Source organism: Geospiza fortis, unplaced genomic scaffold (genome assembly GCF_000277835.1).
Source record: "Geospiza fortis unplaced genomic scaffold, GeoFor_1.0 scaffold186, whole genome shotgun sequence".
NCBI classification, from domain to species: Eukaryota; Metazoa; Chordata; class Aves; order Passeriformes; family Thraupidae; genus Geospiza; species Geospiza fortis.
This window is the reverse complement of record NW_005054331.1, coordinates 6,400,490-6,417,794: the sequence shown is the minus strand read 5'-3', so window position 1 is coordinate 6,417,794 and position 17,305 is coordinate 6,400,490. Positions and strand designations below refer to the sequence as shown.

Here is a 17,305-nt window from a genome sequence, read left to right as displayed (position 1 = left end):
AGATGAAATGTATCTGCTTAGTCCATTCAAAGGCTATGCAATACCTGATCACAGCACTTGCCCTGATGTTGGGGGCTTAGGGGGAGAGACAGCTCCAGTGACAGAGAGCCCTATACAGGGCCAGACTGGTCCTGGCCTCCCTCCCCCTATCCACCATCAGGTACCTGCTAGGCATTACGTAGCTTCTGAACTCCAACACAAGTATTTCAAAGTCTGACTCAAATTTCTGCTCTGGTTGGTAGCAGTTACCTATGGCAAGGTAACACTACATCCAAGCAAACACAGTTGTTTTTGTTCCTGGATGTCTGGTTCACCATGGTGTGCAGGTGTGATGCTGGAAGCACCTGGTGAAAACACAAGAGCTTTCTTGCATGCAGGAGACTTGGCACATCACTGCCCTCACCACCCTCCATGTTTTGCAGCAACTGCTGAACAAAGCATAGAGTTCAAATGCAAGGGAATATTTTCTTTTTACAGAAAAAAACCAAATAAAAACAAACTAACAAAATCATAACAATAAATGCTATACCAAGAATACTCTGGTTTCTCATCAGCCTTTCCAGTTTGAGTCATCTTACTGTCATGCTCTGTGCTGCCTCATGCTTGCCTCCTCCAGCCTCACCTTCTTCTGCAGAACCCTGACGCGACCACAGCCTTTTAGCCACGTGCTACTCAGGACTCCCTAACAGAGGGAAGTCCAGCTGCCACAATGGATTAGTGGAGACTTATTTTTCAGTGCTGCCACTGATCCAGTCCCATACTGGCATTCTGTTGCACAGTGGTTTGGCAAATGTATTTATCAAGAGGCAAAAGCTACAATGAGAAGAGGGACTTTGCTTTGCCTTCTCTCCCATGCAGTTTGTTCCTATGAGTTAACATTGGGTTTGTCAGCTCTATTGCTCTTTCCCCCTTCAGTACTGTCCAGGTTAAGACTTTTGAGCCAGTAAGGTTGTTAATTTAATTTTCCCATCCATAGAAGCAGTGAGGCAGGTCCCGCAGTCCATGGCTGTGCTCCAATCCACTGTGACAACAGGAGCTCGGTGTCCTCCCAGGGAAAGGCAGCTCTCCAGAACCTTTTCCTCACCATTTAACTAAAAAGAAGGAAAGCATAAGATTTTAAGGAGGTATGTTTCTGCAGTGGGAGCAATGCACCCAACAAGACAAGCCAAAGCCTGACAGAGACTCTGTATCTCTAAGAGCATGCTAAGTAAGCAGAAAATCAGAGAGATACTGAGATGTGTGTAGCACACACAGGAAAGGAAGTTTCCAGTCTCACTACAGAAGCATGTGCTCTCAAGCAGCTCAACTTTTGACATCAACTGAACTGCAGTAATTGAACAAGGCACCCTAAGAGCATACACTGATGAGAAGCACATAAGCCTAAGCTATAGCTCATGTTTGTTCAGGTGCTCTGAGTGCCCCAGATGCAAAGTAAAGATTCCATCTAATCTACCTTGCAAGAGCATGGGCATGTGATAAGTAACACTTGTTAATGAAGCACAGAAATTTGGGCACTCAGAACCATTCAGCCTTACCCTTTGTTTAATTTCAGTACATGGTAAGGGAAGAGGAGCAGGCTGGGTCCAACATAAAATCAGCAGGCACAGAAGGCAGACTGAACATGAGCACCCGTCAACAATCATATATTTTGCACTGAACTGACATGTATCTATACATTAAAAAAAGTAATTAAAACTTTGTCCTAGTCACTTGGACACTAAAGCTAGGCTTTAAGAAAGAGCACAAATACTCCAGCTGTAGGACCCAAACACTTGCTGTACAGTCACTACACACTGCTAAAATGCACACTGTGTGAAACTGAGCAGCAGCTTTGACAGAGCCAGGATGGGTATGTGCTGCTTAAGAACTTCCAGTGGCTGCTGTTGCACTCCTGTAATTAACAGAAGTTTGTATGGATACTTAAGAGTAGTCCCCATCACTTCTCAGACTTACCTTAAAAATTACTCCCCCAGTAGAAGAACATGTCAACATGTAATTGCCCTCAGAGTCAAAAGCAAAAAGCCGTCCTCGTGGGAACTGGACTTGCTTGTAGCCACTGTACCCAGACAGAATAAAAGGACCTGTAGCTTCCCTGGGAAGGTCATACTCAGACACCTTCAAGCCACTTTTATGGATGTTCCACTGAATAAACTAGAATGAGAAAAAGAGATGAGAAAAGCCTACAATGAAATTAACTGGGATGCAAGTGCAGTTGTCTTTTTTTGCTTTTAAGCAAAATAGTGAGTATTCCTCACAAACAGAAGATGGCATTTTGACATCTATACCTAATGACTATATTAATAAAACACAGGCTGCAAAGGCTGTAAGAGTGCCTTCTATCCAGGCAAAGATATTCTCTGTATTCCTCAAGCACTACTGCCTATGTGTCTTTCCATACTGCATGCAGTACTCTGGTGAGAACTTGCTTCACTCCTCAGCCAAGGTCCCTCCCTGAGCCACACCTCTCTCTGCTGCTGAAGATTGAGGAACTGCAGAAATTGAAGTGTTTATTATAAACAATAATAACAATTACAATAACAATTATAAAGGGAGCTGCTGATGAGATTTATGCAAGGTGGTCAAGGATATGCCTCCCTGTGAATCCCAGATCTCAAATGTGGTGATCTCAGGGTCAGAGAAAGGTCATCCTCACATGGACTATTTAGAAAAGGGATGTCACCAACAGTAGGATTTGCACACAAGGTCAAAGACAGCTCCAACTATGAACACATTTTTCAGCCACTCTCTCTGCAGATTACCTGGAGCAGGGTGGTACTGCACACCTAAGACTGCAGTTAGCAGCCCACATTTCATCCAGAATCTGAGCATATTTTTATGATTGTCCCCACCACGTGGAGAAGACTCCAGAAGAAGCCTCTCTGCCAGCTGAGCAGTAGGAGGTCATCCCCAGCCTACCTTGCCATCCTCTCCTATGCTGTAGACTGTGTTCTCATCATAGCTGAACTCCACAGAGTAGACTTCTCCTTCGTGTGCCTTCCAGCTCATGGCGCACCCGTGCTGCTGCATATCTGAGGGGAGAACAGTACTGAACCCTCCTTGTACTCACACAGAGCTGAGGCGAAGAGAGGGAGGCCTTTTATGTTCCTGAGGTCTCTGTGCCAGCCCTCCAAGCCAGCCTGGGGGAGCCCAGTCCAGTCCCAGCACCCTGTGCCTGTACTCCTGCTGTCACTTTGGCCACAAAATCATTGTCTGTAACTACTGGACTTTACAGGACTGCTCACATATTCACAGTCAACTGCAGGCATTCTGCATCCAAGCACCACTGGCCCTCCTCCTCCCCTTGTGATCCTGCCCATCCTCCCAGCTGCTGACAGCTCTGTCCTCCCAAAGACTTGGGACTGCAGCCTCCACCTGCACCAGAGGCAGATTCCCCATTCAAAGGTAGGAGGCCTGAGCTGCCTTTCTTGCAAGGACAGGATGAAGAGTACAAAAACCTGAGAAACACAAATTGCTCCCAAAAGGAGGACTAATGTGAAACTCTTGCATTTAAATGCAAGGTCTCACATTAATTGCTTTCCTCACAGCTCAGCCTCTAGTGGTACTGCTCTCTGGCACAGCACAAGACCACATGGCTTAAGAGCAAATTCACTCCCCTCGTCAGCAGGAGAGAAACAAATCCATCAGCACTACCAGGGTCTCCAGCCAATTTCCTCCAGAAAAAGTCTACGTCAATTCATTCCTGAGAGCTCCTGTGGAGACAACAGCTTCCACTTTGGTCTCCAAGCATATCCTACAGCTGCCTCCCTGCTACAGGCAGCCAGCTGAGGACTAGGGATCACCTCACTACTCAGTTTCCCAGAAACATTTAAGTTAGAAAAGACCTCCAAAATAATCAAGCCCAACTTTAACACTGCCAACTGCACCACTAAACTACACTCCACATGGCATGTAAGTGCCACATCTGTAACAACTTTTAAAAACTTCCAGGGATGGTGACTCCAGCACTTTCCTGGGTAGCCTGCTCCAGTGCTTGACAATTCCTTTGGTGACAGAAGTTTCCCTAATATCCAATCTAAACCTCCCTCGATACTGCTTGAGACTCTTTCCTCCTGTCTGACCCTCTGTTACCTGGGAGAAGAGACTGACCAACACCTGGCCACAATCTCCTTTCAGGTTCTTGCAGAAAGCAGTAGGGTGTCCCCTCAGTCTCCTTTTCCCTAAGCTAAAGAACCCCAGCTCCTGCAGCCACTCCTCGTGTGCTCCAGACCCTTTACCAGCTTTAGTTTTGTTCTTTGGACATGCTCCAGCCCCAGAACGCCTTTCATCTAGTGAGGGGCCCAAAACCCAACATGCTGTTTGAGATGAAACCTCAGCAGTGCCAGGAGCAGGGAGACAATCCCTTCCCTCATCCTGCTGGCCACACTATTTGTGATCCAAGCCCACATGCCAGTCTTGGCCACCTGGCCTCAGAGCTGGCTACCAACCAACACCCCCAGGTCCCTTTGCACTTTACCAAAGAGACGAACAATCCCATCTGCAGCCCCGGTGACCAGAAGGTTGCCATTGTGGTTGAAGGCTGTGCAGTTAATAGCAATGGGCTCAGGCTCCAGGGAGAACTGCAGCTGGAAGGGAAAATCTGCATTAATGCTGAGCAAAAAGGAGCTGGGGATGCTGAAGAGCTGAACTCCAGGGGAAGGAAGAAAGAAAGAAAGATGGTATTTAGTAACAAGAACTCTGGTTTGGAGCCCTACACCTCTAATGACTACAGACTTCAAGGTCTGGCAGAAGCATTTTACTGACACTAAACCAGCAATTCACCTCAGCCAAGCCACAGCTTTCTTGGCCATGGCCTCACGGTTGCAAAACCAGCTTCTGGCAGGCATTAGCTTGAGTATGTTGCTTTCTCCTACATGTCAGGGACAGCACTTCACTTAAAATCAGGGAAGGCAAGGGAAACAGCAGCAACGAAAACCTTTCAGTACAGCTCAAATGGAGAAAGCCTCAGCAAAGCGTCATTCAATCCACTTGGGATATTTCCAGTCACAAACTGTGCAGCCAGGATAGAAACAAGGCCGTGGACTATTCCGAAAAATTCCTCAGAAAAATCCCAACACACCAATAAAACAAAAAATACTTCACCCAATCCAGCAGCTACTTACATTATTTATTTTTATCCTGAATGTGACAGAGGGGAAAGGAAGAAGGAGGAAAAAGAAGGGTGTTGAAAAGAAAGTCAGCATAATTTAGAAAGAGGGCTCCTAGACATTGAAACAGAAGACACCCATTCTCAGCAAGCAGACAGAGAGGAAAGAAACCCAGCAAGTACCTGCTGTTTCATTGTTTTAGTGTCCCACAGTAGCAGTTTCCCAGGAACTTGGTTCATGCTTTTGCCCCCAGAGTTGATTACTGAGAAGTCAATGTGGGAGACAGGGCTCTGGGCTGCTGCAGAGCAGACGAAGGAGGCACCACTTGGGCTGCAGGCAAGCGAGAGGATCCTGAAACACAGGCACATGGTCTGAATCACCTCTCTCCTGCAGCTGCCTCAAGCAAAACACTCACCTACGAGCTCTCCCATTAAGAGTCTGCAAGACAGGGTGCACTGTAAAGGAGGGCAGATTCATCTGCTTAGTTTTTGAGTGTCTCCCATTCACCTGAACAGTTTTACTCAGCTCAGGCAAGGACTGCCCTCTAGATGAAGGCTGGATAATCCTGCAGCTGCAGAAAAGCAGCAGGAACATTAAAATGTTTACTATTAAAACCAATACCATTTATTTCTATTTATACAGAAAAATCAGTATTCCAGAGTTACCTGGGCATGTCCTCATCAATGCTGATTTCACAGAGATTCTTCTTTGCTTCTGTGTCATAAAGACGAACTGTCCCGACCCCACTGCCAAGCAATAGCTTGAAACCAGCAAGGAAGTAGATGGAAAAAGTGTGAGTGAGCAGTACAATGATGCTGGCCAACAACCACCAAGACTTAGTAATTTTTTCCTATTTATGCATTCAGACTAAATATTACTCCATTATGGTACATCCTGTCTTCCTGTGCAATCACACTGAGTGGGACTACCCCAAAGCCACAGAAGTCAGAGTAAAAACCCTGCTTCCCAGTGAGAAAAAGATCTAATAGGCACCAAGGTGGCATAAACACCACTTTCTAGATCATGGTTCAACCTTATGAGATGCAAAACATGTATGGAGTCTCAATATCTAGGGGTCCAAGTAAAGAGAAGCTTAAGATTGTTAATTGTGTGCTAAAGAGAAAATCAAGCAGAAGGCAACTCCTTTCACCCATGGGAGGATGAAATCATCCAGAAGAGCTCACACATACTTTATCAGTGGTGTTACAATTTCAATTAAAATTTAAGTAATGAAGAGATGCATTATAAATAAAACTGAGCAAGCCAGATCTTCGTCACTTCAGTGCCTAATTTGCTGGTGAATCCTACATGTATTTCAGAATTAAGAATCTTTCTGTTAGCAACAAGGAAATTAATTCCACAAAGTAGAAGAAACATCATCAGAACAAACAAAGTGCAACAACTGCATTGACAACTTGCTTTCTAAAAGCCAAAGAAGAGACAAGCTGTAGCACCAGCTCTTCACAGGTGGCATTTTGGGGTTAGCAAGCCACACATTGTCAGTGCCAAAATGTGAAAAATAATACTGCCTCATTTGCAGGTCAGCCTTCTCATACAGCCCTGTATCTGCCAAGGGAGGGCATGAAACACTAGCAACAGTTCAAGGACTCAAAGGAATGCATATCTTTTAAGGCTCCTCTCTAGTAACAGAACTAGAGTAAAAGGGATATAGGAAACATTTAAACTTCCATTATTTTTTAAACAAGATCCAAGCTCCTCATGCACACACAAACCCTCAGTTCTTAAAACACCAGTCTAGAACTGGCCATGGAGCTTTTTTCACACCTTTTTACGCACAAGTAAAATGCCACCTCAACCCTGTTTTCCCTTCTCTGCTGCTCAGGGTACGAATAAATGTCCACAGCTCTCTGCAGGCCTCCCACAGGCTGTTATACTCAGTTGCCTCGGCCTGTCTTCACAAGTTGCTGTGTGATCGGTGTGAAGACAGGCATTTCTCTCAAAGGCACTACTTCTATCCTGCAGCTGTACCACACTGCACTTCAGAATTTCCATTTCAGGGCAAGCAGTGGTGAACTCCTTGCTCTATACAAAGCATACACTCCCCACTCTAGTTCTTTTTAGACCCCAGAGGCTTTGGTTCCCTGTGGAAACTAACTGCTGTCCCAATCTTATCCACAGTGCAGCTGTCTAGAAGTGAATGTGCAACATGTTGCAGGACAGCCCCAAATCATCTGCTGCACTTCCACACACAGACTACTCACCAGCCGATCACGCTTGGTGGCCCATTCCAGAGACAGCAATGGAGATTTGGAAATGGATGAAGCTTTTGTTTGCATTATGGGGTTAAAAGACCAGACTTTGATGACCCCATCCACATCCAAGCTGGCCACCCTCCGTCCAGAACAATCAACCCTGTGTGTAGAATGAAACTGATGGGATATTTTTCTCCCTCAAATTCTTAGATGTAACCCACTAATCCTTCCTTTCCTGGCCACACACCAGTTCCTTCTGCAGGAATTAGAATTTCTTTGCACTACTTCCTGCTCACTTCACAGTAACTGGCACAACAACGCACACTAAGGTCCAGACATAAAGCATAATGCCCTTAAACAATACCTGCTTTCCATGAGACTGTTTCTTCCTGGCTTGCATTGCCCAATCACAAATATTTCTGTCCAAAAATCTTTGTCCTTTCTCACATGTAGCACAAGCTACATGTTATTTTCAGCCACACCAACTTGACAGCCCAACAAGTGAGAGTACATGTCCAACGTGCAGGACAGAACAGAGGCTGGGAGACAGAGGGCAGACACAGCTGATCCTTCTGCAGAGGCTTCTACAACACAGCCCTCTCCTGCCAGTGCATTACCTGCAGTACATGATGGATGAGTGGTGCTCCCCATACTCCTCCTGGCTCAGGACGATGAAAGGCTGCTCCTGCCGAACCCCCACAGCCTCTGCACTGCTGCCAGGCATTCTGGTTGAAGTGTCTGTTTGCTCAGCATGCAGCTCTGAGCATGGTTCTGCCTCAGCTGTGTTAGTATCTGTTTTCTTCTCAGCACTTTGGCCCTGAAGGAAGAAATCCTGTGTGAAATACAAGGAAGCAGCTCCATATCAAGCTCCTCAGCTACCCCAGCCTGCTGGGAGAAAAAAAAAAAAAAAAAGAAGAAGGTGCAATAAAACAGAAGCATTGTCAGGCCCAACACTCCTTCTGCCAGGGACCTTTCTGAGTACAAGGACCATGTGTTGCACAACTGCACTATTTAATATGACCTGCTTAGATGCTGAGTCCCTTATATCCTCCTCCATGTGCCCAGTTATATACCTTCCCGTAAGAATTAAATAAAACTGCAACATTTCTAGCATACCTCAGCCAATATCAGAGGCCCATTTACATGCCATTAGAGCTCAGATTCACAAGAAAATCAACATATTTCAAGGAATTCTTGCATTCAGCAATAAAAGTTAAGTCTGTACAATATGCAGTTCAGCAAACCTGCACAAAAACTTGGCTCTCAAGCTCCAGTGGATGGATTATCCTCATCTGCCAGAGGTTTAGATTGTGCACACTGGAGTCACCACTGCAGCCAACTGACTGATGACAACAGTAGAGTTGACACATGAGTCCAAAAGCTTCAAACCCAATTTGACAGGGCAGACAGAACAAATGGAGTTTTAGGAAGTGACGGTATCTGGATGAGACAAGATCTGCACTGCAGAAATATTTGGAAGCAGCTTAGTCTTCCCTTGCCACCAGAAGTTGAACAAGAAGCAGATACAGCACATAAGGTGGTAAACCATCTGCTAGCATTCTTTTGATAAACCATCCTCTGAAAGCTAAGTGTCCCCAAAATGGTACTGATGGTTAAGAATTCCTGTTCTGTAACACATGCTTGCCTAATTTACAGTAGCTTCTCATCAGGACCAATGGATCAAGCACTGCATAATCAAATCATCTGAAATCACAGAGCTGGAATAGACTGGGAAATAAATCCAAGAATTATTCTGCTAGTTAATGTGGGGAGGTAACAACCAGTTAATGACTCTCATGTGAAAGAAAACAGTGCCACCTTTCAGTTTCCTTTTTGCTCACATGCTTTGAGTACAAGAGAAAGTTAGAGTATCAAGGTTCCCCAAGAGCACAAGGACCAATCTTTACACATCCAAAAAATCACTGCCTTAACGTGGAACATTCTAGAAAAAGGGAAGTGAAAGGAAACTTACTAAGAAATTGGGTGTTGCAATTTTCCAACCAATGCTGAAAGTGTTTTAGATGAACCATGAATAACAAAGTTCTCTCAAGGCCTTGAATGCTGAGTGAGAGTAACATCTCTTTAACCAGCACTCCCACACACAGAACAGCCACACACTGGCCAAGAGGCAACAGTCCCTCAGCACTGTCTCTCCACAAGGCAGAATGTCTCATACAGACAAAATAACGAGGGCTGAGATGCTGCCTGTGCTCTGTACTTTTTGACAACATGGCTGCTGAAAGCCATACAACACAGGTGAACAGAAGCAATGTGCTGACCTTCAGCAGTTAAAATCCAGGACACAGTTTTATTATTTCATGAGATTTTAAAGCAGGGCACACCCCCAGGCAAAACTGCAACAGTAAAGTACAAAAAACTCCAAAAAGTAAATGTTGCTAGGAAAGCAAGTTCCATTCCTATCCAGGAAAATTTTATATTTGTTTCCATTGTCCCACACAGAGCCTGTATAAATCAGCATAAGAACCTACAGGAAGAGAACTCACTTTGGCTGGATGAGTGAGCCAAGTTCATTACCACCAAGGAATGGGGATTTTAACAAGGTATTTGAACACAACCACTGAAAGTGAATGAAACCTTAATGAAGCCTCAGGACCAGGCTGTTGAAAAACACAGAGACAAAAGAATTCTTCTTCCACCTGAAATGCCAATACTGATTAACTTCCAGGGATACAGAAATAAACCAAGTGCAGGAGTTGGATTAACTATAAACATTAACCTTTGATACAGTTATTCCTGACTAGCAATTCCAAAGCTTAAAGGAAATACTTGCACTTGTTTTACCACTTAGTTTCACAAAAATGCAAGCCTTCTGCCTCCCAGCCCTGCAGTGCTGACCAGTACCTGGGAGGTCCCTTTTGACAACAGTTCTTTCCTTTCTTTCCCGTGCTCTTGCAAGCGCTTCTGCCGCTGCTGCAGGGAACTGGACTCTCCGGCCACTAAACCACTGAAGTGGCTCTTCCCATCCTTAGAACTCACTGCTCCTTCTTTTCCTTTGGCACTCTGGAAAGCAGAGAGGTGACTGGGCAAAGTTGTGCTTCTATAGGCTGCAGAACAAAGAGCAAACGAAGCAGCAAAGCAACCAAGCACCTGCAAGGACTCCACAAGCTCTCAGATAACAATAGCTGTTCTTGTGCTGCATTCAGGCCCAGCACACATTTTCAAGGCAGGAAAGGACATTTAATTTTTCAGGTGGAAGCAGAAGCTTGGAGCGGTGTCATGCTGCAAGTTAATTCCTTGGAGACTGAGCAACTTTCAGTTGAGAATTACCTGGTGATTTGTTGGTTCCTTCTTCCCTAGCAGCATACTGCTAGCCTGCATTGGAGAAGTCCCACTTGAATGGATTGGTCTGGAAGGGCCCTTTTTACTTTGAGAGAGAAAGGAGGACAGAAAGCCTCCCCGGGACTGAAGAGAATGTGCTGTACTTCTCTGGTTGCAGGTCATATCACTAATGAAAAACACAAAACACCACCAAATAGAGTGTGAAAGTGTAGCAAGGCAACCTGCCCAAAGACCACCCAGTTGAGTGAAGTGGCAGCTGCTTGAACCACTGCAAGACAGATGTTCATTTGCAAGCCAGTGCACCACTATGCACTAAAACCCTATTTGAAAATATCCTGTTAGTGCCTGGAGCAGGTCATTACAGTCACTGTAACCAAAAGCTCACTTCACAGAGATGCCAGTGAGCTCAAACTGTTGCTGAATTCCCTTTAGAGCCACCTAAAACTCCTTCCACTCTGTTTGTTTAGAAAGACCCTAAGGGAAAGGCAGGGGAATTCAGATTTCTGTAGGACTTATTCAGATGTTATTCCCAGTTCATAGCATAAAACAGACCTACTTTGAGAGACATTCAGCATCCAATATTTCACTGAACACCCTTTGATAAACAGCAAGTCATGTTCAACAATTTTATGGCACAAGCCTTCAATATCTCAAAATCCAGACCCAAAGAAAATATGAGAGCTACAGCCCATTTGTATGATTATAAACACCTCCCTTCCCAGTCCACAATGCCAAGAGCAGCAGCTGCTTCCCAGAACATAAATTGTCTGACCTCACTCTGCTACAGCTTCCTCTGAGAGCAGAGTGGCAGCAAGGGCAAGGGGAATACAATAATCTTCATTGTCTATCCACTCAGCAAGGATGGAACTACTCTACCAAAGCTGGGCTTTGAGTTAAGCAGAGACACAAAAATAAGCAGCTGAACTGGTCCCCAGACTAAGAGATAAGCTGCACATGCAAGAAATGCCACTTCTTAGGCAAGCTTTTCTAATTCATATGGACAAAAATAAATACAGGAATAAATTATCCCATCCCTCAAGTCACACTCCTCCATACATGCAGATAGCATAAGGGCTTTCCACATAGTTCAAAAAAACATATCATAAACTAAACTCTGTAGCCTGTACTGTGCAAAGACTGCAGAGCTGTCACCAAGATAGTTGAATAAACACTTAAGTCTATTTAATAAGACAAATTTTAGACTAAAACATTTTGTGTGTAGTACCTGCTACAACTTCTATCTGTCACTGGCAACAGGATAATTTAATCAATCCTATTCCTGTCCTGTACTGGGGTAAAAAATAACAGTTAAAGAAGCAGTATCACTGTGTATGTTGCCTAATTTCCAGAGATAGGCACAAATTAGATGTAGACATAAAACACACTTTTAACTGCAGCAAGTTCATGGGGAAATCTGTGCATAACTGAGCCTCAGAGAAGAGAAGCTCTTTCTCTCTTGACTTTGCAAAAGCAAGAAAACATCCCTGTGTGACAAGAATCCATTTGGGTCATAAAGTAACAGTGTCTACAAAACAACACAGGGCGTTCACCTATGGCACTGCAGGCACTCAGGTAAATTGGAATTAAGAGCCAATCCACTTCACTTGAGCAATACTGCAGGTACTGCACTGCTGCCAGTGCCCTAGATGCCCAGAACACCTTGGTGCACTGCTGACAGCAGAACAGAATCACTTCCATGTGTGCTTGGGCTCTCACTGGTTTGCAAGAACCTCCCAAAAGATGGGAGAGACATCTGTCATGAATTCCACTAAACCTACTTAGGTCTGCCTGGATGTCTTTCTGCGCTGAATCCCAGGGCAGGGGACGTGGAAATGACCCTCCAGGAACCTCCCTGACCCAACAAAAGCAGCAGAGCCTGTCCCCAGCTCTTCTCCTGCAGGCACTCACAGCTCAGAGTCCCCCAGTCGATCCATGTTGGCCACATATGCAGGCAACTTGTGATGCAGAACTGTTTGTTCCACCTCCAGTTCCTCTTTCTTCATGCGGGAGGATTCAGCCTGCAGAGCAAACAGCTAGGACAGGAGAAAAGAGCCAAGTAAACACAGTGTCACTGAGATTCACCTCCTTCCCACTCACTGAAGTTGCTTACTCCTTTTATTTCAACAGCTCTAGAAGGGTGGGGAAGGAAAAAAGTTGCTCTGACTGGCTGAGCACCACATTAGTCCGATTAGTCAAAACAATCAGTACTTTAGGCACATGAAACTGCAGCCTACTTAAAACCCTCATTCCTCTCCTCGGGCTGCTGTGGGGACATTAGTGGTGCTGGGAAACAAGAGCTGGGCAGGGCAGAGCTCACCAGTCCCTCTCCATGCAGGCAGTTTGAGCCAGGGCAGTGCAGGCATGGAGCCTAGAAGGTAATCTTCTTCCCACAGCCAAGGGCTTGCTGGACTGGCAGGGTGCACCAAGGTCAGTGAAACCAGGTCACCCTGAAATCCAGCTCTATACCCTGTGCAACTCCTTCCCAAACATGATAGTGAGATTTATCTCCACATTGTGGAGAAAGAAAACCATCTCTTTTTCCCTTTAGTAGAGAGGAACCTCAGCATGCAGTTTTCTGGAACAGATGTGGTTTATGCCTGTGACTCTTACACAAAGAGTTCCTCAGGCTTTTCTGTTTCTGTACGTTTGTTTTTCAGATATTTTTCTTTTTCTTTTTAACACGCTATTTAAGGAAAGAAAATACAGGAAGAAAAATGAGCTTTAGAAATCCAGCTTGCTATTTATGTACTTGCATTGTTTCAGCAGCATAAAACAGAATCACTACTTAATTTCAGCTAGCATAAAATTCAGTATTTATTGACATCCTTTTTTCAAACCTGTATTCTAGAGGTAGCTGGTTCCCTCTCTGACCTGAGAAGTTGACTAAAAGGGAAAGTCTAGTTTTACTTCTGTCAATTTGTCAGAAAACTTTTATCCATACTGCAAATGATATCAGCCAACATGCAAAATACAAACCATAGATTTATTCTGACTAAAAGTAAAGAACACAAAATTTGAGGAAATAAAAGAGCTCTATTGCAAAACACACCTCATCCTCTGTCCCTACTCACTGACCATCTTTGCAGAACCCTCCTGTCAATGTTTGACTGACCTTCTAACTCCATACAGTACACAGTGACAAATCTTGGGTTTTTTCCCAAAAACTGCCTCCTTTTTTAAATCAATTTTTCTATTTAACTTCTATTTCTAGGACAGTGTTGAACAGCTATTAAAACAGTACAAACAGGAAACACAACATACAACAATGTTTTGTAATACAGGAGGTGAAGCACAAACTTTACTGAAGTATTTATACAAAAAGAGCTTTTCTTGGTATGTTTGAGGAAGCAAAATTAAAGTTCTGCTTACATGAATAAGCCTTCCTACTTGTATGTGATCATCCACATGTGATCTATAGTTTAGAAAGTTCTTAAACTGTAGATTCCACAAATTTCTCTAACAGAAGTTATACATGGAAATGACTGACCCCTGTTACACCCTTTTCCTAAGTATCTGCTGATGATACTGTCAAACACAAGACATGGAGATGAGCAACATTTTGTCGGAACTAATAGACTCTTCTTATGGTTTACTGTAAGATCTAGAGTTGGGAAACAGACACTCACAACATTTCCATTAGTTGGTCGAAATTGCTTTAAGTATATATCAAACATGGTGAAGGGACCATTTCAGAAGTAACAGTTTCTGTCTCTTTGCCAGAATTTACTACCCATTTCTATTGCTTCTATTTCTCTATCAGCTAAAATCTGGAAGTGACTGAATACTATTCACAAAATCAGCCATAATTCCTTTCAAACCCATTCTATTACTCTACGACACACATCTCTTAGCTGCTACCAGTTTCACCTTGTTTTAACTTTGCAGTGTAACAGAAAACGAGTTTGTATAGTATTCAGTCACCTGTCAGACAGCACAGGGAGGGGAGACAGTCACCTCCAGCAGAGGGACAGGAATATCCTAAACACACATTTCACAGTATGATGACAACCCTAAGTTTGCTGGAAACAACTGAAAGATAAATCAAAATAAAACAGAAGACTTAAAAGAATCTGCCTTAGAATAACTGCACCAAACAGAACAGTTACAATGTTCTTGAGTGGATGGAATCAACTTTACAAAACTCACATCACACAATCAGCAGCTAAAGAGTGATCTCAATTCTGACCTTATGCCGCAACGATTCATTTTCTTCTTGTATGAGACTGGTCCTGAGACATTCAGCTTCAAAGTTCAGTATGACTGGAACGGGTAAGCAATGTTAAAGAAAATCGAGGTGACAATTTGTGTGCACCTGGCTTAATTCTAAAAGCCAGCACTCCATACTGGCCATTTATCTGTAAAAACAAAGCTGCCTAGTCCATACAATTAGCAAAAAGTATGTGCACGACCAGAAGATTAGCAACAGCTTAAGTAATTAAGTCAACTTTTCACTTTGCAGTTGCACAAATTATTTCATGTGGACTTTGCAAGGATTTTTAGATTATTTCTTTTTAGAGTCAGAAGTGGAGGGCAAGACAGGTTCTATAACTGCTTTACTGTACACTGAACAGCTCAAGATGAGCTGTATTCCAGCTGCAGCATAAGCCTGCCATTCACCAAACAAGACAGAACTCTGTAGCGTGGGGCTAAAAACTTATTCCTGCCAAAAATCAACTGCTCTATTATAATGAGCTGTCACTAGGCAATGTTGTGAACATAATGTACCCAAAGAAGGATCTAACAGCAGATGCCAGTACAATTATGGATTATGACCCAAGGTTGTATGACTGTTTTGCACTATGTCAAGCAAAGAGTAAAACCATTTCAGAACAACATGTGCACAAGATTTCTAGTTCATGAGGATGATTCAGCATCAGCAACAACCATACTTGTTTTGCCCAGGGAATACCATGTATCATCAGATAACTGAGCAGTAACTATTCCAGCATCCTCTGGTAAACACCAACTTTCTATTAAGTCTTGGCTGTCAAAAATCACCTGAAAGCAAGAAGTTCCATAATACTATATCCTTGGCATAACTGTACCACCAGGGCAAGGGAGATGTAACTATTAGTTGCAAAGAAGGATATGCATGCACTGAAATAAGACACTCAGGAAGTTGTGCAGAGACACGATGAAGGTATCTGCCCACTGGCGTGAGAAATAGGTAGCAAAGGTGGGGTTGGAGTCTGGAGCAGGGAGGAAGGGCAGGACAAACCAATCCTTCCACTCTGCCTGGTTCTGGAGCTCGGAGGCCTGCTTGAGGAAAAACTCCTGTGCCTTGTCATTGCGGCCATTCTGAAACACAGCAAGAAGAACAGGGCTCACACTTCCGGTAATGCCACCAGATTAGGCCAAGGAACATTTGCTTTTTATTATGAACAAAACTATTTTCATCACCCTGACACAACAAGTGGTTAGATTCACCAGGAAACAAAAAAATCCCAAATATGGTAAGAGAAGCCTACAAATGTACTTAATCCAAAAGACTTATTTCTAATCACCACAATCCTGTTTAAAGGCTGAGACCAATCGAACCAAACACACTGATTTCAGCTAAACCAGTGCAGAGTGCACTGACATAAGCATTCATATACAGGACCAAAGTATAATTCGAATTGCTTAAGTCTACAGTACATGCAGCTTGAAAAGGTTTCCAACTGACACATTATGCAGACAGGACTGTCACACCTCAGGGTAAGCACATGGCAAAACAAACCATGAAAAAGCACACTGCTAGAAAGATGTATTAGATTTTGACTCCTACACTTACACCTGGATCTTCAGTCAGGGAATGGAACCACGAAGAATCAAGGGGAGAATATACTCCATTGACTTTCCAGGGTTTGAACAGAAAAAAAATCTGTTTCATTTTAAGCTCATTATTTTCTGTTCTATTCATAGCAAGCAAAAAGACATTCATTTTCTCTTCCACATTTCCTTGTTCCAGTTTTAACCTTGTGTTCTCTGCTAGTATCCAAGTTAACCGAGCAGGACTGAGCTAGCAGTACTGTTATCCTTTCTGAAGGAAATTTGTCTCTATGTGAGCAAACCATGTTTCCCTGTTGCCTGAGTTTCCTTATCCTGCACACAAGCTTGTCATGTGAGTCGGCATCAAACTCCTGATCATGACACATGAACTGTTTGTTCCTAATCCAGCAGGCCTGGCAGAGGCTCACAGAGGCAGTTTATTGCTTTGGTTTCAGAGACCAGGACCTTTATAAAGTAGCCTAAAAATGAAACCCTACCTGGACAGCATGGACCAGGTAGTATCTGAACAAGCTGGTTTTCAGCTTGTTCACCGTTGGCCGGTACACGTCCTCCAGGCGGCTGAAAAGGCGTCGGTCCAGATAACTCCAGTAATCCCGCAGGGCAGCCAGGTCGTAGCTCTGCACAAACTGCTGCAGCTGCTCCACTATCTTATCCACCTAAAGAGTGCAAAACAGGGAACACTTCACTCATAGGAGGGCTCCTGAGGCATAAGACTTTCTGTAACTTAGTGCTGAGAAGCTTTAACTGTACAATCCTTATGCATTAGCGATTTTCTGATCCGGGAAACACTCTGCATTTTGCATTAGCATTCTTCCACTCTGCAGCACTTTGCAAATGAAGGAAAAAGAAATAGAGCATAGCTAAACAGATTTTGACGGAAATATCACATTTTGTTGAACCCAACTGATGAATTTT

General features: G+C 43.8%; 1 protein-coding gene across 1 annotated transcript; it reads right to left on the bottom strand.

The window, feature by feature from the left end:
* Positions 1-445: 445 nt before the first annotated feature.
* Positions 446-17,046, bottom strand: WDR91 (WD repeat domain 91). The gene is made up of 14 exons (XM_031057570.1): positions 16,867-17,046; positions 15,709-15,916; positions 14,805-14,887; positions 12,527-12,651; positions 10,607-10,784; positions 10,181-10,339; positions 7,936-8,135; positions 7,328-7,478; positions 5,771-5,865; positions 5,288-5,456; positions 4,475-4,583; positions 2,917-3,029; positions 1,954-2,151; positions 446-1,091 (listed from the first exon to the last, which is right to left on the bottom strand). Exons 2-14 carry the CDS (start codon positions 15,710-15,712, stop codon positions 927-929), a joined length of 1,749 nt encoding a protein of 582 aa, XP_030913430.1. The 5' UTR covers positions 15,713-15,916; positions 16,867-17,046; the 3' UTR covers positions 446-926.
* Between the last annotated feature and the right edge of the window lie 259 nt (positions 17,047-17,305).